Consider the following 24,723-nt stretch of genomic DNA (forward strand, 5'->3'; position numbering starts at 1 on the left):
GCTGGAATAAGCACAGCGCAGCCGTCACAGCCCGCTCCCCTTCAACCGCCTCTACATGCAAGCCTCAGTATTATGCAATGTTTATTTCACGTTCCAAATTTCGGAAAGCAACGTAAAACCAATCTCGCGGCGTGTACCATTCGAACAGAAACAGATCTGACTGCGGCCATAGAAAACCACTCTCACACACGAGTGTCGGGCGCAGCCGGTGGCCGTGCTTGTCACAACTCTGGCAGCTGCCGCCGGAGCGGGCTCCGCCGTCCGCCGTGGTCCGGTCAGCGGAGGCGTGCGGCCGCCCCGGGCCGTCCACCCGGGGGGACACGGAGGTCGCCGGAGCACCGGTCAGCCGGGAACACTCAGTTATGGGCGGTCCGGCTACAGGCGAACGCCGGGGGGGGGGGGGGGACGCTCGGAGTATCACGGGTTCGCACGGCCGAGAGACCAGGCTGGACGCGATCGGCAGGAACTGGGGGGCGGGGGGCAGCGACTGACGGCGGGGGGGGGGGGCAGCGACTGACGGCGGGGGGGGGCAGCGACTGATGGCGGAGGGCAGCAGCAACAGCGACTGAAAGGGGACGAACGACGGCGTCTGACGGGGAGTGGGGAGCAGTGGCTGCCGGGTTTAGAGCGAACAAGCGACGCGAATGCGGTACAATGCACATCAGAGTGCTCAGATTGCACGCCTCTTCCCGGAGCGATAGTCGTGAACAGGAGCGACAGCAAGGCACGGACCCAGTCGAGCGAGACAGTGACGAGAGGTGCCTACGGGCCAGGGCGCGCCGTCCAGGAAAGACATCGTATTTATGAAAGCAACAACTCGTCTTCGGTATCTCTCCTAGCCGGCGAGGGGAACAACAATGCCATGGGATTCGGGGGAGTCTATGACAGCGAGCAAGCGACGAGCAACAACAATCATCACGAAGGCGGCGTCTGCGGCAGTTGGGCACGGTGCACGGGTCCGCTGCCGGTCGGTGGCGGCGCCGGCGGCTCAGCGCCGCGCTGGCGCCGGCCGGCCGCCGTCAGTCCTGCAGGCACCGTCTCTGGCGGCCGGCCCGCCGAGCAGGGCCGCCCGTCGGCCACGGACGGCTACGACACACATAACACACGGCGGACACTCCATCACTCAGAGACTCGCAGCGGGCGGCGCGGCGCGGCGCGGCGGGCCACGGCCGCACCTCTCTCCACTCACACACACACTCGCACACACCTGGCGCTCGCCGGTAGCGTCCTGTGCCGGCGGCGCGCCGAGCTCACAGTTTGATCACAGCAGGGCGTGGTGAGCGCCCGGGCGGCCGGCGCCGGGCCGGGCCGCACTCAGAGCGGCGCCGCCGCCGCCGCCGGCACCGCAGGCCGCACACCGTTCTGTACGGCCGGCCGCGCGGCGAAAAACACGGCCGGGTCACGCGCCGCCTCCTCATAAACTGCCGGGCAGAGCGGGCGTCAGAGGTGTCACAGCGAAACCCGTCGTCAGAGGGAAACACCTGTCAGTCAAAGGTGCAAGAGGTGACTGAGGTGTCACATGGAAAACCCGGTGTCAGAGGGAAGCGTGTGTCAGAGGTGTCAATGGGAGAACAGGATGATGTGCCGGAAGACCTTAAATAAGAGCTCAAATGCATTATGGGCAGCTTTTGCCAATACCGGAAAATAGGGACCTTTAAAGAGTTGCAAATGCAGATCAAATTCATTTGAGTACAAAAACAAAGAAGAAGAAAACAGAACATTCGTGTCATTAGCGCATAAATTATCAATTATCGGCGTAAAGCTAGCAGAATTGCGGTGGTGACAGGTCAGGATAGGAGGCGCCAGGAAAAGGGTGAAGAGTGGGCGCAACGATACCCAAACGTTTTACAGTGATATCAGAGCATTACGTATGGGCTAAATGCTCACATACGCTCTCACAAACTTCTCCCAGACATTCACCAGCTCCGCGCTCTATCTCACACTCCGGTTCCGGCCGCGGTCGACTCACCTTTGCTGAGGTAGGCGACGATCTCGGCCCAGTTGAACCGGCTCACATCGACGACGGGCGGCCGGAACCGGCGACAGAACGCGTCCACAGCGGCGGCCGCGGCCGCGGCGGCGGCGGCGGCGGCCGGCGGCGGTGCACACGGCTCGCTGCACTGGTCGATATAGCCGAACTGGATGCCCTGCACCTGCGCACTGGCCGCGCCGGGCGCCGCCGAGACCTCCAGCGTCCCTCGGATGGTGACCGCCGGCGCCTTTTTGGTCCGCCGGCCGGCCGACGCCGCGGGTGCGGGCCGCTCGGCGGCATTGTTCGCGTCACTGGACGGCGCCGTCGGCACCACGGGGGAGGCCGGACTGCCCGATACCGCACTGCCCGTGTCCCGACTGGCCAGCGCGGCCGCGGCGGCCGGCGCCGGCGCCGCGGGCGGCCTGTCTGCTCGGGCGTCGGCGGAGGCGGCGGGGACCGTCACTGGGGCACCCGCTCCTCCGGCGGAGTCCTCAGAGGGCGCGGCGGCCGCGGACGGCGAAACACTGACAGCGCCGGCGGCCGGAGCCGAGGACACCGCCGCGGCGGCGGCTGCCGGGGCGGCCGACCCCGCGCGCGGCGACTTGGCAGCAGCAGCGGCGGCGGCGGCGGGCGCGGGCACGGGCGCAATCTCCGGGAACTCGTCCGGGTGCGAGCCGCCGATGAGGCCGTCGGCCGGCTCGGACGCGCCGCGCACGAATGCCGCCACGGCCGCCACCGGCCGGCCCCTGGGCGACGCGCGCTCGCCGAAGATGGGCCCCACGCCGTCGATAAAGTCTGTGGAGGTGCCGGCGTCACGTGTGCCGGCGGCGCGCTGCGGGGTCGGCGCCACGGCCGGCCCGCTCGCCTGGCTCTCCTGCCGGCTCCGGGTCACGTCTGCCCAGGAGGAGCCGCCGGAGCCACCGCTAGAGGTAGCGGCGGGGGCGGGGGCTGGAGTGGCGACAGCGGCAGCGGGCGTCACGTTGGGCGGCGGTGAGGCGCGCCCGGCTCGGCCGCCGCCCGCGTCGCCCAGGGACGGCGGCGGCGGCGGCAGGCTGCCGGCTCCGTCGCTGTCGCTGTCTGAGAGCTCAGAGTGCGGCGCGCTGGACGAGGTGACGTGCCTCTGACCGGGCACGTACGGCCGCCGCGGCTGGCCCGGCGGCTCCGGCGCGGCGCGCGCACTGTCGTCCAGGCTGTTAGTCTTGTGACGCAGCGCGTGCGGCCGGGATGAGTCGGCGGCACCGGCGCGCGCGCCGCCGCGCCGCCGCTGTTTGCGCGTCACCACGTGGAACTCTGTCTCCTCGATGGGGGTCGAGTCGGTGGTGACGCTGTAAAAGTCCTGCACGAAGCCCTCGCTGTCGCGCTCAGCCGCCGGCGGGCTCACGTACGTGCCGCCGTCGAAGGCCACCACCGTGGGGCCGGCCGGCGTCGAGTCGCTCTTCTTGAGGCTCGACTTGGCTAGGTCTCCGCAGAAGACACTGGTGCCGTCGGCGCGGCCGGCGGCCCCGTCGGCGGCGGCTCCGTCGGCCGCGGCGGCCGGCGCCGGCCGGGCCTCCAGACTGCTGCTGCGGCCGCTCGGCGCCGGCTTGGTGGCACCGCGGCCCGACGGGCGCCGCTCGTGGCCCCGGCCGCCGGAGCGCTCGCCGCGTGACGAGCGGTCCTCCTCGCCAGAGCGCACGCTCGGCTTGCGGCCCTTGGCGTCCTTCTTGCCCTCCTTGGCCTTGTCGGACTTTTTGTTGCCGTTTTTGTCCTTTTTGTCGCCGGACTCTATGAAGCCGAGGAGGTCCTCCAGGTCTTCCTTTCCCCGGTAGCCGTCCACGTTTTGTGTCAGCTGCTCCTCCTCGTGACCCTGCCGCGGTACATACCGTGAGCGGTGAGCGGGTGGACAATTGCACCACTCCGGGGCGGACAATGTCACGTAGCTTGGAGCCGTGGGCAGACAGACAACACAAATACAACTCGTCTGAATTGATACTCATCATATTACCCGCAGTGCTCCTGCCATCCAGCATGCTGCAATAAATCCAGCGAACAAGTACACCGCCCACTCCCCGCCCGGCCGTCCCTTCCGTTACCTTTTTCTTGCCCTTGCGCCCCTTGCCAGCGCTGGTCGGGCCGGAGGAGCCGGGTCGCTGACCGTTCACCAATCCGGTGCCGCCGCTCTCCGCCGCCGGCTGGCCACAGCGACAGGCAGGTCAGGTCAGCCGTCAGGTCAGGTCAGCCGTCAGGTCACCAAACAGACGGGCGCTATCCTACCCGGGTCGGTCACCGGTAACTCTCACAGCCACCTGACTACTGCCGTGGTCGGTGCTCCACGTGAAAAGCGTCTCTGTATCGTCTCGATAAGACAATTATGAGGCCAACACAGTCTGATGTCACTCTATGACTGCAGTCGACAGCACGATTTAAACTGCCGACCAATATGTTTCCCTGTGAATACGCTTGTAAACGCGCATATGAATAAATCGAGCCCCGCCCACACAGAGACGGTGAGGGGGCGCGCAGTGCCGTGCGGCGCTCCGTGGCCTCACCTGCAGCCGTCGACTGGAGGGCCCCAGAGGCTCGCCTGTGAACAAAGCCAGCCGCCCGACGGTCAGACGTCGGAGGGACACCCGGCCATGGCGGACATTGTCTTATCGAGCGTCACGTTCTAACAACGTCACATAACGGACCACGTCAGCCCGGTGACACTGATGACGTCATTAGTTCGGAACCAAACAGTCGTCAGGACGAGCTGTCCTGGCGTGTTATCAGCGTCGAACTGCCCGACACAGGGCCTCTCTGCGACACCGCAGCCCACCAAACACCGCCGGCGGGCCACTCCCACCACCCGTACACCCCGCGTCAGGGGGCGGCCCACGGGTGCGGGGCACTCCCGTCACCCGTACACCCCGCGTCAGGGGGCGGCCCACGGGTGCACGGCACTCCCACCATCCGTACACCCCGCGTCAGGGGGCGGCCCACGGGTGCACGGCACTCCCACCATCCGTACACCCCGCGTCAGGGGGCGGCCCACGGGTGCACGGCACTCCCACCATCCGTACACCCCGCGTCAGGGGGCGGCCCACGGGTGCACGGCACTCCCACCACCCGTACACCCCGCGTCAGGGGGCGGCCCACGGGTGCGGGGCACTCCCACCACCCGTACACCCCGCGTCAGGGGGCGGCCCACGGGTGCACGGCACTCCCACCACCCGTCCACCCCGCGTCAGGGGGCGGCCCACGGGTGCACGGCACTCCCGCCACCCGTACACCCCGCGTCAGGGGGCGGGCCACGGGTGCACGGCACTCCCACCATCCGTACACCCCGCGTCAGGGGGCGGCCCGCGTGTGCAGTCTGGCGCGGCCCTCCCGTGCGCGCCGCTCAGATGACGGACGGACCCACCTGGTGGCATGTCCTTCACATCCTCTTTGGTGTAGGTGGCCGGATGGACGGCCAGCAGCCGACTCACATCGCGCTCGACGCTGGGAATATCCACGCCGGCGGTGTACGGGGCTGAACGGGCCGGCGGCGCCTGCTGCCGCTGACGGACACAGCAGCGGTCAGACGGACACAGCACAGACAGACGGACACAGCACAGACAGACGGAAACAGTACAGACAGACGGACACAGCACAGACAGACGGACACAGCACAGACAGACGGACACAGCAACGGTCAGACGGACACAGAACAGACAGACGGACACAGCACAGTCAGACGGACACAGCACAGACAGACGGACACAGTACAGACAGACGGACACAGAGCAGACAGACGGGCACAGCACAGACAGACGGACACAGCACAGACAGACGGACACAGCACAGACAGACGGACACAGTACAGACAGACGGACACAGTACAGACAGACGGACACAGAGCAGACAGACGGGCACAGCACAGACAGACGGACACAGCACAGACAGACGGACACAGCACAGACAGACGGACACAGTACAGACAGACGGACACAGTACAGACATACGGACACAGCACAGTCAGACGGACACAGCACAGACAGACAGACACAGCACAGACAGACGGACACAGCACAGACAGACGGACACAGTACAGACAGACGGACACAGTGCAGTCAGACGGACACAGTACAGACAGACGGACACAGAACAGACAGACGGACACATAACAGACAGACGGACACAGCACAGAGAGACGGACACAGCACAGACAGACGAGCACAGCACAGACAGACGGACACAGAACAGACAGACGGACACAGCACAGACAGACGGACACAGCAACGGTTAGCCGGACACAGCACAGGCAGACGGACACAGCACAGACAGACGGACACAGCACAGACAGACGGGCCGGCGCTGTACGGGGCCGGACGGGTCGGACGGCGGCGCCTGCTGCCGCTGCCGGGTACAGAAGGCTGCCGGATGCCGCCGCCGCCCAGTCTGACATAACCACATTCAAAGCCATACAATAGACCACGGTGCCGACTTTCTCTAAATAATCGATCAGTGTAGCATTAAACTAAATGGACATTGACATGAAGCTGTGTTAGCGTAAAAAGGTTTACCATTTTACCATTAATTGTTAAATGCTAACAGCATAAAACAAAACCATGACGATTATGCTCTTCGAAATCACATTATCAAAAGGTTATTAGGCATCACCTTACCTATCAGCTCTCCCCCCCCCCCCGTAACAGCGCGGCGGCAGGTAGCCGGCCGACCCACTGTGCGGTCAGTACACTGTGCGGTCAGTCCGTACACTGTGCGGTCAGTCCGTGCACCCACCGGGTCCAGCTGCAGCGAGAAATCCACGGTGGCGTCCGGGGGCGCCTGGTCGGCGTTCGGCAGCCGCCCCGGCTCCGCCGAGCCGCCCCGGCTGCCGCCCGCCGGACGCGCCGCCGCCGCGCCCTCGGCGTCAATGTCGATGACGGCGGCCGGCGGCCCGGCGGCGGCGCCCACAGACGAGGCCGAGGCAGCGACGGACGACACGACTGAGAAGGCCACCGCGGCGGCGGCGGCGGCGGTGGCGGTGGCGGCGGCGGCGGCGGCGGCGGCGGCGGCGGCCGGGGGTCGGAAGTCGCCGCCGCCCTCCTGGTTGATGTTCTGCAGGCTGCCGCCGTGTTTGCCCGACTCGGAGACGGACGACTTGGCGCGCCCGGCGCCGCCGCCCGTCTCGTCGATGGCGCTCAGGTCCTCGAGTGAGCCGCCGTGCTGCCGGTGTGGGTCGCGCCGCCGGCGCCGCCGCGCCACTGTCGTCTCGAACGAGCCGCGCGACAGGTTGCAGCACGATCCTCCTGGGATTGGCAGCAGTCAGTCAGCGTCACCCAAAAGTCCCGGCAGGAGCGCAACAGCCATCGACATGCATCAAGGGACAAGCCGGATATGTATACGTACGAACTGATTTGAAAAATATCAATATCGAAACCCTGGAGCGACTGGCAAACGATGCCAGTACTATTCCGGGCCTGACAAAGTCAGATTGGACAATTTGCCGAGTTTGCGAGAGGTCGTGCGGCATGTCCCTATTCATCAGACTGACGGACACTGGTGGGCTTGGATGGCGGCCAGTCTCCATCGATTAGATGAACGACCCGAACTGACCGCGAACAGACGACCGCGGGCCGCGAATACACGGGGACGTTCCCGGTCTCTAGTGGTCCTAGCCTATGTATTGATGCGAGACGTTACATATTTGGAGACATGCCGCGACGATAGGGTTACATATCATGTATATAGAAAGCCGTGCCTGGCCGGCGGCGCGGCGCGCGGCGGCTCACCCTCGCGCGTGCGTCCGGCCACGCCGCGCTGTCGCGCCGCCGCCGTCTGCGCCTTGTCGCCGCCGATGTTGTCCAGCGAGCCGCCGGCGTGCGTGCGCGCCGCCAGACTGTCGCTCTCCTTGCGGCGGCGGCGCTCCTTGGGCTTTTTGTGCCGCTTGGGAGGGCGTTTGATGCTCTCCTCTCCCGACTCGCTCTCCTCTGCCTGCCTCAGCAGACCCTGGAGAGGGCGGGCGGGCGGGCGCGGTCACCGGCCGGACACAGCGACACCACGCGCCGCACAACTAGCAGCAGACGGAACAGCCGCCCACCAGAGAACCTCACAACCAGAGCAAGGAAAACACCAAATGCATATCGAGGTGGTCATCAGCACGATACTATTTCGCCAGTGATGCAAACAAAGAAAAAAAAAACAAGGACGAGCACGGGAAACAGAGACAAAGAGAAAGAGAGAAACGAAGAGAGTTAGAGAAAGAAAGAAAGAAAGAAAGAAAGAAAGAAAGAAAGAAAGAAAGAAAGAAAGAAAGAAAGAAAGAAAGAAAGAAAGAAAGAAAGAAAGAACGCTAACTTGGCATTTTTTCACGACCGGACATAGGCAGTCTAACTGACGCCATGCACTTATCACCAAATGACCCAAGCATTTCGATTGTTTGTTATTGAAAGTGGTAGGATATCCCCGTGGAAGGTTACTCAATGTGCTAACTGTACAATGTACATGTATAGTCGACTACAGAATGATGTTCCACTTTTCACAGGCAATTATTTGCCTGGAGTGGTAGGCTGTGCCGCATCACACGGGCTGAGTTCACAAATTATAGCTTTGTCCCAATGCGCACAATCGACACGCTTAATTGCGTGATAAACGGCACAACTTAGCGCTCCGGTCAACTGATAGCTTCTGAGGAGTGGAACATCATTCTGTAGTCGACTATACAGTGGGTCTATTTAATTAAGATCTCCAGAGCCACCACGTGGCGCTACGGTCGGGGTAGGGCGAGTCAAAATCCCGAGGGAAGTGAGGTCACCGGTCATTGTGGGGGAAGGAGGGAGGGGGAGTGACGCGGTATCACGGCGCATGGGGCGTGCGTAGCGCCGGGAGTGGGCCGCCCAGGGCCGCCCGCCACTGCGCCAAGGCTGAGGGGAGGGGAGGGGATGATGGTTGCGGCGTGTGCGTTCACTCTGGTATGGTGGCATCCTGTTCATGTGGAACCGGCAAGAATGCGACTGAAGGGAATCATTATCTCAAACAAACGGGCAAGCCAGAGGCAGGCCGCTGGCAGGCCGCTGCCAGGCGAAGTCAGTGAGGGGACCGGCCGTGCGCGGCTATGTGCGCACGTTAAAATTTGGACTCTTACCCCGCGTTCGATGTCTCCCGGACGGCAAAGATTCTATGCCGTCCGGGCCCGAAATGGCGTTCGATGTCGCACGGACGGCAAAGATTCTACGTGACGTCACGTAGAATCTTTGCTGTCCGCGCAGAATCTTTTGAGCGTACTACGGCGGGCAGAGAGGCAATGATGGCGCGTATTTCAAAAGCGGTGCAGCAGCTGTTTGCAGAAGTTGTTGACATTTGTGCGCGGTCTCTATGGAAACGTAAACTTGGGCCTTTTTCGAAACTGACGCACATTGTGTAAGTGGCGCACAAAATGGCCGGTCTCGTCGTCCGCCTGTGTGCTTCATCGAACGCAAAATAGAATATTCTGCGTAGAATGTTCTTCGTTCAGGGCCTCGGCTAACATGTTAACTACTGGGGCAAATGCCCCAGTAGAGTCGAGGAATGCCCCAGTAGTGGTCAGGCTTTGCCCAACCTCCACAAAATGAGAATACATCAATGTTAACGCACATTCTTTCATTCGGGAGCGGTTGAAGACGTTTATGGCAAGAAATCAGGGGCGGCGGAAGAGGGAGTGCATGGCGTGCAGCTGCACCCTCAATGTCTATAAAAAAAACATAGGCGTGCATTGGCAAACATATCTTTTTGCACCGCATAATCCATCTTCATTCGAAAGAGCGTCAAAAATAATGACGAAATTACTTCGGCCACTTTTTTGGTCACGTCAAAGGTCAGGTCATGGTGAAGGCCAAATTTCGCCGATTTTCAGGTCGAATATCGACAGTTTACAAGATGCCGGCGCATAACTCGGGAACCAATTAGAGCTACAGCACCGCGGAAAAGCGCATTTGATAGCCATATCAGCATGCTTTCTGGTTATTTCTCTTAGATTTGACCTAACGTCAACGGTTTTGCCTGCAAGGGGCAAAAACTACCAAAATAGAAGATTTCATGCCTTGCACGAGTTTTCTTTTACCGACATCGTGTTCCTCTCGTCGAGACGCATCAAATTAACTACAATTTCACCTTGAAGGTCAACGTGAAAATTCGACCTCAGGTAAGGTCATGATCTGACCGGAAATTGTCATGTTGCATATCAATCGATCTGCACCGTCGAGCCAAACACAACTAAGGCATTTTCATCGCTCTAGCATGCCTCTTTCAAAAGTTATTCGCGAAAAACTGTTAGATGCCATTCGTGAACTGAGATGACCTCAGGTGCATATAAACAAGGGTCACGGGTGCTATTTTCATGTTCAGTGTGTCAAAGTCACGTACAGTGTTTTATAGTGTTTAGAACGACTTTCGTCCAAAAGAGGTGGTTTTGAATTTTTTCCCATTGACTTATAATAGCGGTCGCAAAATTGAGCTGACCTTAGGTCCCCGATATGAAAATTCCGAGATATAAATTTTGTACATGCTGTTGCCCTTATCAATCGCTGGAAGTTTCAAAGCGATCGGTCACTCGGTGTAGCTACGACATTCATTGAAACATTTTATGAGGTGAGGTCACTTGAAGTGACCTGGTGACCTGATCTTGAATGACCTTGGTCTGAAATTTTACAACACGTGTAAAATTGATGGATGCTGGAGCGCCGCCGTTTTTTGAGATATCTGCGAAAAACCGCAGGAAAAACTGCATGTGTTCAACCTCCCCCCCCCCCCCCCCAGCAGGGCGCCAACACACTTTGACGATATGCCCCAGTAGTCAAATTTCCTTAGCCGAGGCCCTGCTTCGTCCAAGGAGACATCGAACGCGGCCTTAATTCTGACATAGACCAGGAATTGCTTGATCGGAGGGTGGAGAGCAGGGTCAACGCAACAAGCTCAGCTTAGCGAGACTTTGTCCTTATGATTCCTTTCTTTCAAAAGGTTCGGCCCAAATTTCTATTAATAAAAAGGGGGAGCCGAACCAGGTTGGGCCGGGTTGAACCCGGTTGGACCGGTGTCTTCACGCAATCATGTTAAAAAACAAAGGCTAATTTCGGGTCAAATATTTTTATTAACTGATCTTATTGTTTTTAGCTTAGGTACACGTATAATAACTTTTAGTTTTTAACTCCAGACTTCATGCACAAAAATGTGGCATTCGTCCACTGTTCCTCATCTTAGCGACTTGATTTGACCCTAAAGACCCATCTTACCAACAAAAAAATCACCTGCGTGATAATTAGGAGGGCGCCAGCCGGTCAAAAAACTGGCGAACGATGCGATCTTTCTATTGCTTGAATTATATTCAATGAAAATTTCAGGAGACATAAATAATCTTAATCCTTATAGCTACTGGGCGCCCGGAGCATTCGCTAGCATTTCATTGCCAGCTGCATTACCAACGTCACATTCGCATTACTTTGGGTTCACCATAGTTGACAGTAGATGAGCCGGCCATAGCAAACCCATGCTCTTTATCCTTTCCATCCAAGCAGCCAACTGCCAAGCGATATGGAACAACGCTGGAGTGCGCCATTTGCCTGCGGCAGTGCCCCAACAGCCGGGGCTGTTTGACAGGTCACCCGCACTGTGACCTCGCCACCCGATTTTTTCGACACTTAGTTATACCCTGACCCGAAAGGTCAACCAATGCTCTATGATCCTGAAATTGGGTGTCACAGGCTTCCCCTCTTCAAGGGGAGCACGCTCATTTTCTGCGAAGCTCTAGCCTGATCAGGAGTCGAGCAGCTGAAGGCTTCGATCAAACTGTGAGCGGCTGTGAAAACGCTAATTCGGACGAGGGTTAGGAGTACAACGGTAAGGGCCATTGTACCTCCGTCGCCACCAGGACCGCCTGGAGATAGCTGCTGGCTCCAGCGAGGCCCCCACACAGAGTGGCATTGCCGTTCCAAAAATTCCCCACACTTCAACATCATCTGACTACATAAACAGCGCTGCTGTATGAGCATATACCTTACTATACCTACCTATACAGCATGCATAGTGATTATGCTGCAGTCAACCAATGGTAATCTAGTGGCAAAAAAAAAAAAAACAGTTCCAAATTGGTTTATTATAGGTGTGGACATCACAGAGACATTACACATGAAAATGAGCTGGCAGAGTCCCACACTTAAGCTTGTTAGCTGCTAAGCATATTTACAGAGTTTAACCAATGGTTCTACAAGCTTCTGTGAATAAATTCTGGGTGACATTGCCCTTTTGCACCCCAGGCTCAAACCTGAATAAAAACCACACCAAATTGACTATTGTCCTACCCAGAGTGTGTTTTGAGATAACTTTCTGCAAAGGAATGTAATTTATGGTCCCTCCCTCGCCAAATCATCATCTAATTATTAATGAGATAATTTATACTCAGCACAATAAAACTAAATTTCAAACACTTGATAAACGGTATGCCTTATACAATAGTTGCACTGCATCTTAAATATGTATGAATTTGTCATTGGAAGTGGTGGACAGCATATCACTTAAACCTCTGTGATATTAGGAAGAATATGTTAGACCTTTTTTGGCAAAAACATGGCAATATAAGAAGTTAGTATTGAACCTGAAAGGTGCGCATAAAACAAACACAGTCAAGCCATCATAACTAACCTGAACAAGAGGAGATTTTCCTTGCATGTCGCCAGTATGTTTGTAGCTGCACACTTCATCCAGGAGACATTTGAGATCAGAATCCTTCATGTTCTCTAGGGTCTTCTCTGTCTCCTGAAAGACAGATGTCATGATGTTTGAAGCTAACTAACCACATTCAGTTATAAATGAGTCCTGCTTGATGCCATAGCTTTTCAATTGATACCTGATGATAATGACACCTTACGTTGTGAACCAGTAAGGTCTTAGAACAACTAGAACACTTCTTTTACATGAAACTACATCACAGATTATGATGCCTGCCAAACAAACAGAAATATAGCTGTCTATCTTTACTTAAGGGCAAGCCTTTAAGTAGCCTGAAGATGAGCCAATTGCAAAAAAAAAAATATCAGCCAGCCTGACATTTTTCGTAGAAATAGCTATTTGCCAATGGTTGTTGAAAATCTTAGGTGACTTCTTAGCTAAATGACAACAAGCAGCTTAAATGCTGGTAAAACTGGTCTCATATATGCACTTACAAAATCATGTATGTAGTTTGAATTTTAAATATTTTTCCTTGACATTTAATTGAAATTGCTATAAAAGCAAATGCTATATTGTTTGGCAATTTTTTAAACAACAGTTCATTCTCAATTCACAATTGCAACATAAACCTTGGCTTGGGAATGAACTGTTGTTCCAAAATTTGTCTAACAATTAAATATTTGATTTTTATTACAATTTCAATTAACTATCAAGGAAAAATGTCATTTGAAATTCAAATTACATACATAAATCATGATGTCCCTTGCTAGAGCACTAGGCATACTATTTCATAGAAAACAGGATTGCATTTCAAAAAACTGAAATGCCTTTTAGGTAACCAGTGAAAAATGGAAACTTCCCATGGAGTGAAAGGGACGAACCTTAACCCGCGCCCTGCTGGGGGGGGGGGGGTGTTTGAACACCCCCCCTTGTGGTTTTTCGCGAATATCTCAAAAACGGCGGATTTCTCGCTCCGCGCCGCCGTTTTTTGTACACCTTATCATACATCAATTCTACACATGTTGTGAAAATTTCAGACCAAGGTCATTCAAGGTCAGGTCACCAGGTCACTTGAAGTGACCTCACCTCATAAAAACTTTCAATGTCTGTCATAGCTACACCGAGTGACCGATCGCTTTGAAACTTTCAGCGATTGCTAAGAGCAATGGCATGTACAAAATGTATATCTCAGAATTTTGATATCGATGACCTAAGGTCAGGTCAATTTTGCGACCTCCCCATTATAAGTCAATGGGAGAAAATTGAAATGCGCCTCTTTTGGATGAAAGACATTATAAACACTCCCAAAAACCGAATTACAAGTGGTTTAGACACACTGAACTTAAAAATGGTGTCCGTGACCCTTGTTTATGCCCTGAGGTCATCTTAGGTCACGAATGGTATCTAACAGTTTTTCGCAAATAACTTTTGATAGAGGCATGCTAGAGCGATGAAAACGCCTTAGATGTGTTCAGCTCGACGATACGGATCGACTGATATGCAACATGACCCTTTCCGGTCAGGTCATGACCTTGACCTGAGGTCAAATTTTCAAGTTGACCTTTCAAGGTCAAGTTATAGTTCATTCGATGCGTCTTGACGAGAGGAACACGATGCCGGTAAAAGTAAGCTCGTACAAGGCTTGGGTCAAAAGTTATTGCAGAAAACTGTTTTCAAAAAAATCGGCTATTTTTGCAGTTTTTGCCCCCTGCAGGCAAAACCGTTGACGGTAGGTCAAATCTGAGAGAATTACTCAGAAAGGGCGTTAATAGGGCTATCGAATGCGCTTTTCCGCGGCGCTGTAGCTCTATTGGTTCCCGAGTTATGCGTTGGCTTCTTGGAAATTTTCGACATTCGACCTGGAAATCGGCGAAATTTTGCCTTCAATGACCTCTGGTGACCTGACCTTTGACCTGACCAAAAAATTGACCGAAGTGATTTCGTCATCATTTTTTACGCTCTTTCGAACGCCGCCTTCCGCGTATCGCTACGTGGCCCAGGAGCCGAGTTACAAGGGGGGGGGTGTTCAAACACCCCCCCCCCCAGCAGGGCGTGGAAATCCAGGACCCCCAGCAGGGCGCGGGTTAAAGGACCCTCTCAACTTCAAAAAAGTTTATGCATCGTCATAAAAGTGATGTGCCATGGTTCAGAAAGAGCAAAAATGATTATTTAGGTACCTACCAAATTTCACTCAAAATATTCACCAGTTTTTTAGTTATACACTTCACTTTTGTTTACTTTTTGGAGCCTGCTCTGTTCCTATGACATCATTTAGAAGCAATAATTTGGTGTCTTGAAAGTGTGGCAGATGTTGCGCGCAAAGCAGTAGGCGGAACTATGGTCATGAGTACCCAAATATAGGAACGTTCCCATTTTTGGGAACAGAGTTCCCAAATATGGGAACGGGCGTTCCCATTTATGAGAACGGAAGGCAATTTTTCGGCCGTTCGCCCACTAAAACTCAAAAGTGCATCACGTCTCAAAAAAGTGCACGCTGATTTGAGTATCTACTAAATCTCCATAAAGTTATCTTTAATCTGACCGTGGAACAAGGAAATTGACCGTGGAATGATATTTTTATTGATTTTTTAAAAATGACAGAATGGTGGAAATATGAGTTATACGACATTTAACATGCAATTTTAAGGAAAATGAAGCATTTTTAACATTTTGAGGTCAAGTATAATAATTTTCGCCTGGTTATGAAGTTTCATTCTAGCGACACCAGATGCTGACATATGCAAGCGAACACGCGGACAGTCCCGAGGTAATATTGTTGACTTTTGGTGTCGGGGCGATCGACCGCGTGGAACGTCAGTGATTTTACCGAACTACTGTTGTAAACTCAGTTTCAGTGGTTTAAAATCATTCAGCTGTATTTTATCAGCCCTGAAAGACATATTTTATTTGGATGCTAGCTGTTTCGCGTTGTTTTATAAGCAGCGTCATGAGCGTGGTTTTTGTCTTCGGCGTTTCTAAGCATGATCGTTTGGGGGGAATTTCTCTGATATAGGTCGCTCTGTGTGGCTTATTTATAATTTTTATGCTGATTTCGATCATACCTCATGCCCATCCTACCAGGCCTTTTGCCACTTACACTCATTAAGAAAGGAAAAAACTAGATTTTCATTGGGACTAGGTGTTTTGAGGGTGTAACATATTCAGCGTTCCCATTTTTGGATACTTCTTGTGCTCGTCAACTCTCGGTGATTAGCAGACAGGTGCTTGACATGTCTCCACCCTCGGCGCGGACGGTGGATATAGGTATGGAAGACCTTGTTGAACATCGCTGAGCGTTGTGGATTACGTAATCCTGCAGAGGGGGGCGTGCCCGCTGCGAGATCGACGGGAATAAAAGCGCAGAAGACCGGGCGAAACATGCAACGGTCTTGCCGGAAAGGTCATCTGATGATTGTTGCGTTAACAATAATTTGCGGCGTTGGACGTGATGCTTGTTAATGAAAAGAGCCCCTGAAAGGCGTCGGTGAAATCGTTCCCAATTTTGGGTACGCCGTTCCCATAATAAGGAACGCTTGCAGCGCCAGTGTACGAGAGCGTTCCCAAATTTGGGCTCGCGGCCCGGGTGATGGACTGCTTTAGAAATAGGGGAACGATTTGAAACTACGATGGGCCTTACAATATCAAACTCTTTCCCAACAATATTGAGACAACTATCAGGCGGTTCACGATCGTTTTATATTTTTTGGACGTCATTTAACAGTTCTTTTTCTTGTTTTAAATAATGCCTACATGGCGTTCCCATATTTGGGTTTATCGTTCCCAAACATGGGAACGAAAGTGCGTTCCCGAAAATGGGTACGCTTGACCATAGTTCCGCCTACTGAAAGCGGCATATAACTACCACCACTGTTTAACAAGGTTTTAACATCAGATTTTAAAACTGCTAGATCTGTGCTGACATCACAAATTCAGAGGGGGCATTCAAATGTATTAGCCCGTCTAAATCCAAGTGCTGCAACTTTGAAATTAAATATATTCTATTTAACGCATTTCTCAACCTTGCGAGTACCGAAGCCACCAATCGTGAGCCAGGCACCCCACTTTGGCAACACTCACTCAAATCCAATGTCAGGGTGGGATGGTCACTTCAAAGCATATCAAAAAATGTTTCGACCAATAAAACTGAAAATAAAATGCAACCACAAACTACGTTCATAGGTATTGATTCGCACTCAAAATCCTTCAAAATTGACATTACCTTGCTCATAGTTGTCTTGTTCTTATTCATTTTGTCCGTGTTGTTCTGTGATGAATTTAAACAAAAATTATTATGGGGAAATATGTAGTATTTTTGATCCAAGACATCGTTGGCTAACAAAAATAACGTTTCCAACACGCTCTCCACCAAAACACCCACACACTCAACATATCCATCTTGTGTTGCGGCAAATAAATATCAGATGCTTCATAAATGTAGAAACTTTATGTTCTATCGCACCAATGAGGCGCGTAAGAAATTCTTGCTAAGCCAATTGCAGCACGGAACGTAGCTCGCAGGCGGAACGGGCGGAACCATCATCGGTGGGTCATCAACCTCAACTTATCAATAACGCAGACTTCAAAAAGAAAAATGATGGAATTGTAAGGCATTAGGTATAACCTCACATTCTGCACCTTTCTATGGAGACAAGGAAATATCAAGTGACTGTGTGTAATTCGACTTGCTGATATACTATGACGTCATGAGTCTTAAAAATACAATATAACGCCTTGTGGTTCTGTGACGTTTATGGATGTCTGAGACGATTTCGGCTCCTTTTGTTTTTCCGTGCTCCGCGTGGTGCACAGCATTGCGTGCGGCGGGGTTGGTGTGATGTCGGGAATTCATGAGCATATTTTGTAATATATAATTGTAATAGGGTATTGTTTTCTGAATTTCGAATGTGGTGATAAGATCGTCCCACTTCAACCTTAATTTGTATTTGTCGCCAAACGTGCTGATCAGTTTCTGAAACAGAAAGCTTTTTTTAACTGCGATTCAAAAATGTCGTCCAAACAAAAAAGAAAGCTAGATATTGACGAACCTGTCTCCAGTAAAATGAAGTAAGTATTACTTTCACTTAATTTCAATAAACCCATGGATATTTCATGGCCGAATTAAACAATGAGATAGCTACACCTCCAACCTCATTTATTCAAATTCATGTGTTGGGTCTCCTTAATCCGGGGTTTCAGTAAAGCTGGTGTCACCGTCGCTGATAACTGGAAAATGTGTTGATGAAGCTAGAGAAAAACATAATCATACTTGACCTACAAAGTTGCCAACTAACCTACAACCTACCAACCTACGATATTAGTAGAGCAGACATCACACGAAGGTTTTCCAACCATGGAGAGGCGCTATGCCTGGAGGTACTTCTTTCTAAGAAAACCTAAACAAACCTAACCTAACCTGACCTAACCTAACCTACAACCAACAACCTACAAACCTACAAACCTACCCTACAACCTACAAACCTACAGCGCCTCTCCTTGGTTGGAAAACCTTTGTGTGACGTCTGCTCTACTAATGCCCAACCTACAACCTAACCTTACTACCTACCGCCTACGGTGACACCAGCTTTACCGATACTGATACCGATCCAGGTATTCAGACAAATCAGTTGGGCAAACTAGACTTCTAGAATCAAAATATAGAGGCATCAATAATTTGATTCTGGTGGGAGGGGTCATGACCAAATATGGGCATGGAATCAATTTTTTGATTCAATTGGGTACACTTTTGACTTCAAATGTATCATTACCGTTGAAAAAGGCCCATGGCGGTGAGATTTTTATTTAAATAGGTAGAGAAATGTGGTAGGTATACAAAAAGTGTTACCTCGTCCTCAAAACTAAGAAACTGTCACATATACACTTGTACTATAAACCAACTGTAAAACTTCTTAGTAGATTAACTAAGGGAATGGCAACACTGCAGAGTACCTGTTTCCTGGAACCAAAATTATCAGCCATAAACATTCCACCAACTTAAATACGGGACAAACCTGATGTCCAATGATGCTGGTCTCTAGAGGTTGAACATGATGTAGAGTTTAGACATATGATGAGATGTCAAGTGGAGATGTTATGGTCACATTGATCAGTGATGTAGGTATGGAATGATGCTCTACATATAGCTGTATTTATTATATGGCCCCTCACCTTCTTGCAACCAGTGTCATTGGTATGTTCCTCACTTGATGCTGATATTTTCAGACGAGAGGACAAACGGCCAAAGGACAATGACGACAGGTAAAGTGGAAATCGAAAGTCAATATGTAACCTCTTGAATATTAAGTTTTAGTTTTGTGAAGCTTTATTTAATTGTCATGTATGTTGTTCTGGCCTGTCTTCATTTCATCAGTTGACCTGAGACCTTGAAATTGTTGCCAATCGACACATTTAATGACAAGCAACAAGGTAACTTTTTGCGACTCTGCTTCTCAATGGAAGGGGCGAAACAGCGAGGGTGTCTCCCATTTTCTCGTACTCATACCTCTCCCATTTTCTCGGTCGTAGAGAAGGCATGCTGAAAACTGAAACGTTTGACAGATGTTTCACGTGTGTAGTGTACTGTAAACTATAAATCAGTGCATTATTCTTTTAGTGATGGTAGTGATGCCTCATATGTATGTGGTTTCATTGGCCCATCCATGGTTCGATCGACCAGTCCTTGGATTGACCCGTCCGCGGTTGGATGGGCCCTTATCGCGGTCGGAGATGGCCCGTCGACCCCTGGTTCCCGCTGTGTGTGGCGCGCGCTGACGGCTCGGTGGCCGGTTTCAGTCGGGAGGAGCGGAACGCGGCCGGCGGCGGCGACCCGTCGCGCCACGAGGAGCCGCCGCGCACCATGCCGGCCATGCAGACCAACCCGCTGACGGGCCTGCCGTACACCAGCCGCTACTACCAGCTGTTCAGGAAGCGCATCGGCCTGCCCGTGTTCGAATACAAGGAGAAGTTCTTGGAGCTGATGGACAACCACCAGAAGATCGTGCTGGTCGGAGAGACCGGCTCCGGGAAAACCACGCAGATCCCCCAGTGGTGAGTGGCAACGGTGGGCTGGGCGAGGTCAGTGGCAACGGTGGGCTGCTGTAGATCAGTGGCAACGGTGGGAGATACTGCAGGGATGAGTGGCAACGATGGGGTACTGAGGATGGCGAGGGACCGGCAGGGGGGGGGGGACATTTCTGGACGGCTGAGTGAGATAGGAGCAATATGTTTTCAGTTAGCGTCCCCTTTAGTTAGTCGTCTACGAATGCTGCTAACTCCCGTCCCCGTGTGTGATCGCCTGCTAACGGCTGTTCGTCTCTGTGTGCGCCAGGTGCGTGCACTGGGCGCGCGCCAAGGGCAAGAAGGGCGTGGCGTGCACGCAGCCGCGGCGGGTGGCAGCCATGTCTGTGGCACAGCGCGTCTCCGAGGAGATGGACGTGGCCATCGGCCAGGAGGTGGGATACAGCATCCGGTTCGAGGACTGCTCCTGCCCCAAGACGTTGCTCAAGTACATGACGGACGGTATGCTGCTGCGAGAGGCCATGTCGGACCCCATGCTGGAGAACTACCAGGTGAGACGTCAGACGGCGCAGCTCAGCCAAACAGCGCCGGCGTGTGCAGCTGTGCTGAAATGTTTCTGTGCTACATTTTCAGCTGTCGCTATCTCATCCATCAGCTAGAATGGAAAATATGTGTTAGCTGTATCGGTACCTGCTGCAACTGACGACGTAACAATAGCAGACACGTCATTAGTAGTGGCTGAGACCGTTGGTGGTTGGGTGTGGCGGCGCGTTCACCTCCCCGACGCTGGCCGCCAGGTTCTGCTGCTGGATGAGGCCCACGAGCGCACGCTGGCCACCGACATCCTGATGGGCGTCATCAAGGAGGTGGTCAAGCAGCGGCCCGACCTCAAGATCGTCATCATGTCGGCCACGCTGGACGCCGGCAAGTTCCAGCAGTACTTTGACGGCGCGCCGCTGATGAACGTTCCCGGCCGCACGCACCCGGTCGAGATTTTCTACACTCCCGAGCCGGAGCGCGACTACCTGGAGGCGGCCATCCGCACCGTGGTGCAGATCCACATGTGCGAGGAGGTCGAGGGCGACATGCTGCTCTTCCTCACCGGTCAGGAGGTAAGACAGGAGGTCAGGAGGGGGGACTTATCCCATTGGGTGGAGCGGGATGTAACGAACGGAAAAAACTTGCCCAATGGTTGATAGTTTGGTAGAGTGACTGACTCACCTTACAAAGCAAGAGATACGTATAGGTGACTTATTCACCGGACAGGACAGGGGGAAAGATTGCCATTCGTGTCAGGAGGGGGACGGCCTGTTTCTCATCATACGGAGTAATTAGGGTCAAGGGGAAGGGGGTGTCCTTCTAACTCCACAGGATAGCATGAGGGCGCGGGCTGACATTCCCCGCGCCCCGCCGGCCGCAGGAGATCGAGGAGGCCTGTAAGCGGCTGAAGCGGGAGATTGACAACGTGGGCCCCGAGATCGGCGAGCTGAAGTGCATCCCGCTGTACTCGACGCTGCCGCCGGCGCTGCAGCAGCGCATCTTCGAGCCGGCGCCGGCCAACCGGCCCAACGGCGCCGTCGGACGCAAGGTGGGCGGCAGGGGGAGGCGCTAAAGGGGGGGGGGGGTGCAGTGGGCAGAGTCGGGAGCTACTGTGTTGGCGCGTTTATTAGTGCGACCCTCATGGCGGCTGCTGGGGTGTACATTTACAAGAGAGGTTATCGGTGGATGACCGAATATCTGCCAGCAAGGGGTCTATTTTATTGTTGGCTGGGTGTCCAGGGGACTGGTTGAGCTCGCTGTAGTCGTTACCAGGTAGCCGGGGCGCAGTATAACTCCGCACGGTGATGTTTCACGCGCTGCGGTCGCTCACTCGGCCCGCCGCCGTCCGCGCGGCCTGCCGGAGTTCGCTGTGACCTGTGTGTGACCGTGTTTCCCGGACCGACCGGTGATGTGTGACCGTGTTTCCCCGGCCGGCCGCCAGGTGGTGGTATCGACAAACATCGCCGAGACGTCTCTAACCATCGACGGTGTGGTGTTCGTGATCGACCCGGGCTTCTCCAAGCAGAAGGTCTACAACCCGCGCATCCGCGTGGAGTCGCTGCTCGTCTCGCCCATTAGCAAGGCGTCGGCGCAGCAGCGCGCCGGCCGCGCCGGCCGCACCAAGCCCGGAAAGTGCTTCCGGCTGTACACGGAGAAGGCGTTCAAGTCTGAGATGCAGGACAACACGTACCCGGAGATCCTGCGCTCCAACCTGGGCACCGTGGTGCTGCAGCTGAAGAAGCTCGGCATCGACGACCTGGTGCACTTTGACTTCATGGACCCGCCGGCGCCGGAGACGCTGATGCGCGCGCTGGAGCTGCTCAACTACCTGTCGGCGCTGGACGACTCGGGCAACCTGACCGACCTGGGCGCCATCATGGCCGAGTTCCCGCTGGACCCGCAGCTGGCCAAGATGCTGATCGCCTCCACCGAGTACAACTGCAGCAACGAGATCCTCAGCATCACGGCCATGCTGTCAGGTGAGCGGCCGCGGCCGACCAGTTCACCGCACTAGTGGCGGCGGCGCCGGCTGGGTCAGCCCAGCGCCGGCGGCTGGTAGTCATGGCTGCCGTGGTATTTGATCGTGCTTTCTGAAAAAGATACTGGAAGCATGTAATTTTAATGACAAGGTGAGCTCTGTAATCAAAGCAAATGCAACGGTAACTTACGTACCTAGCTTGAGTGTGGACACTTGTGAATCATATCCAGCAAAGTTAGCCTGTCGCAGACGGTCCGGGCGGCTGACTGGCCCGTCCGTCCGTCCATCCGTCTATGTGTGTGTCTGTGTGCGCCGGGCGGTGGGCGGTGCCGCCACCCCCCACCGCCCGGCCTGACTCTGTCGGTGCGCCTCCGTAGGTCAAACTAACGGGCCGGACGCGGGGGCGCGCTCCTGCCTCCTCCTGAACTCTAGTTCCACAGTGTTTCGTGCGGCCAAACGACGCGCGAAAGGCCGCCGATGAGTCCAAGATGCGGTTCGCGCACATAGACGGCGACCACCTGACGCTGCTCAACGTGTACCACGCCTTCAAACAGAGTGAGTGTCGCTCCCTGCCGCTCGCTCTCTCCTCCCGGGACTGGGCTGGACGTGTACCGCGCCTTCAAACAGAGGTACCCTCCCCACCGCTCCTCCCGAGACTGGGCTGGACGTGTACCGCGCCTTCAAACAGAGGTACCCTCCCCACCGCTCCTCCCGAGACTGGGCTGGACGTGTACCACGCCTTCAAACAGAGGTACCCTCCCCACCGCTCCTCCCGAGACTGGGCTGGACGTGTACCTCGCCTTCAAACAGAGGTACCCTCCCCACCGCTCCTCCCGAGACTGGGCACCGAGGAACCGGGACGGGGGCTTTGGGGATGGGTATTGGCGCATAGACCCTCCCTGAGTTTATCGTGAAGAGTGATGACATACCGCAACCTTTTTTACTCTCCTGTTTAATGCTGTTTTAGTTAAGCATCAGATGCTTTTCTTGGTCCGCTATATACTCCCCTAAGGCACTGGATCAGCTGTGGCCAGTAATTGTCTCTGCTGCGATCAGTGCAAATGAGATAACTGAGAGCCTCACGGATGTGGTTTGCTGCTAACACAGCCGTGGGTTGGGAAGTGACTCAAGCGTGTACTGACCAGTTATCCGTACCATACGTTCCCGTGTACGGCCCGTGTACGGCCCGGCCTGGTCTGACGGGCGTGGCTGCGCCGGTGACCTGTCCTGCTGCAGACATGGAGGACCCGCACTGGTGCCACGACAACTTCGTCAACTACCGGTCGCTCAAGTCGGCCGACAACGTGCGCCAGCAGCTATCACGCATCATGGACCGGTTCAACATGCCGCGCCGCTCCACTGACTTCACGTCGCGCGACTACTACATCAACATCAGGAAGGCGCTCGTCTCCGGCTTCTTCATGCAGGTGGGCGCCCGGACCAGGACCAGGCTGGGGTCAGCGGGACCGGACCGGGACCAGGCTGAGGTCAGCGGGACCGGACCGGACCGGGACCAGGCTGGGGTCGGTCAGCGGGACCGGACCGGGACCGGACTGTGGTTGTGGGGGGTGGGGTCACTGGGACCGGGCTGGGGGAGGGGACGGCGCGGGGGAGGTGCTCAGAGGACTGAGTTCGTGGCCGGTCGTTTTGTGTTGCTCGTTTAGGGTTCCTCTCAAACCCGCCCCGTACCCCGGTGACGGCCGTCCCCCTTGATCTGCAGGTGGCGCACCTGGAGCGGACCGGCCACTACCTGACCTGTAAGGACAACCAGGTGGTGCAGCTGCACCCGTCCACCTGCCTCGACCACAAGCCCGAGTGGGTGCTCTACAACGAGTTCGTACTCACCACCAAAAACTACATCCGCACCGTCACCGACATCAAAGGTGAGCCGACGGCACGGGCCGCGCGCCCACTGGGGAGGGGCTGTGTCGGGTGCTGCCGTCTGCACCTGCAGGCAGACGACTATATGGCTACCAGGGCTGCCCGACGATTTAGTAAGACTGTGCTGTGCTGTGCTGCTCTTCAGTTGCACTTTATCGAACAGTAGGAAACTTCCCTGGTTTCTATTGGAGTCTTATCTGTTACGTTCAGTCCATCGCTGCTCGATGGAAAATACGCGGAAGCATCCACGGAGGAACACACCATTAAATGGACTTAGCTGGTGAAGATGTTTCGCGTTTTATCGGGATTATTGTTTGCTGTCCGGTCTGGATTCTTCCCTGGGAATACCGTGTATCGGCCGGCCTGACCGGCGGGAAATGGCGTGTAACGAGCTATTACCGCTGTCTGGCCTGGGCCTATGGTCCGCCTGACGCGCTGAGGTCGGCTCCGTATGGATTGTGGTCCACCTAACGTGCTGGAGTCGGCTCGGTATGGTCCGCCAGCCTGAGGTCGGCTCCGTATGGTCCGCCCGACGTGCAGCCGGGGTCGGCTCCGTATGGCCCGTGCTGGGGTCGGCCCCGTCCGTGTGTGTTGGCCTGCTCTGTGGCAGTGGCTGACCGCGGCCGACACCTGGTGTGTGCCAGTTGGAAAACCGCAGCACGACACCGGCCACAGCATCGGCCGGTATTCCTAC

The 24,723-nt window shown here is 54.7% G+C and overlaps 2 protein-coding genes across 3 annotated transcripts in view; one reads left to right on the forward strand and one right to left on the reverse strand.

Annotated features, from left to right (window-relative positions):
* Window positions 1-63: 63 nt before the first annotated feature.
* On the reverse strand, window positions 64-17,087 carry LOC122364741 (treacle protein-like). Of its 2 annotated transcripts, none has more exons than XM_043335430.1 (9): window positions 16,836-17,087; window positions 12,590-12,703; window positions 7,711-7,927; window positions 6,719-7,227; window positions 5,355-5,487; window positions 4,501-4,535; window positions 4,045-4,143; window positions 1,970-3,818; window positions 64-1,421 (listed from the first exon to the last, which is right to left on the reverse strand). In XM_043335430.1, exons 1-9 carry the CDS (start codon window positions 16,863-16,865, stop codon window positions 1,315-1,317), a joined length of 3,093 nt encoding a protein of 1,030 aa, XP_043191365.1. In that variant the 5' UTR covers window positions 16,866-17,087; the 3' UTR covers window positions 64-1,314. The 2 variants fall into 2 exon arrangements, with proteins under 2 accessions (XP_043191365.1, XP_043191364.1); XM_043335429.1 differs by having other exon boundaries at window positions 5,355-5,493; window positions 16,836-17,085.
* A 285-nt stretch (window positions 17,088-17,372) lies between these two features.
* Window positions 17,373-24,723, forward strand: part of LOC122364743 (putative pre-mRNA-splicing factor ATP-dependent RNA helicase PRP1) — an 8,375-nt gene continuing 1,024 nt past the window's right edge. Inside the window, exons 1-10 of the mRNA XM_043335431.1 lie at window positions 17,373-17,680; window positions 18,836-18,871; window positions 19,406-19,660; window positions 19,941-20,181; window positions 20,428-20,742; window positions 21,051-21,218; window positions 21,612-22,149; window positions 22,581-22,703; window positions 23,385-23,575; window positions 23,869-24,031. Coding sequence (XP_043191366.1) covers window positions 17,622-17,680; window positions 18,836-18,871; window positions 19,406-19,660; window positions 19,941-20,181; window positions 20,428-20,742; window positions 21,051-21,218; window positions 21,612-22,149; window positions 22,581-22,703; window positions 23,385-23,575; window positions 23,869-24,031 — 2,089 coding nt within the window. The 5' untranslated portion in view covers window positions 17,373-17,621. The remainder of the gene's footprint in view (window positions 17,681-18,835; window positions 18,872-19,405; window positions 19,661-19,940; window positions 20,182-20,427; window positions 20,743-21,050; window positions 21,219-21,611; window positions 22,150-22,580; window positions 22,704-23,384; window positions 23,576-23,868; window positions 24,032-24,723) is intronic.

This window comes from Amphibalanus amphitrite, unplaced genomic scaffold (assembly GCF_019059575.1).
Source record: "Amphibalanus amphitrite isolate SeventyFive unplaced genomic scaffold, NRLGWU_Aamphi_draft 000695F_arrow, whole genome shotgun sequence".
Taxonomy (NCBI): Eukaryota; Metazoa; Arthropoda; class Thecostraca; order Balanomorpha; family Balanidae; genus Amphibalanus; species Amphibalanus amphitrite.

What these genes read in the sequence shown, in the direction of transcription:
- LOC122364741 (XM_043335429.1), bottom strand. Translation starts at nt 16,865, where the DNA reads ATGAATAAGAACAAGACAACTATGAGCAAG. An exon ending in CCTCCAGTCGACGGCTGCAG is followed by an intron (nt 4,144 to 4,500) that starts GTGAGGCCACGG and finishes CGCTGTGGCCAG; the next exon opens with CCGGCGGCGGAGAGCGGCGG. An exon ending in GGCGCAAGGGCAAGAAAAAG is followed by an intron (nt 3,819 to 4,044) that starts GTAACGGAAGGG and finishes GTACCGCGGCAG; the next exon opens with GGTCACGAGGAGGAGCAGCT.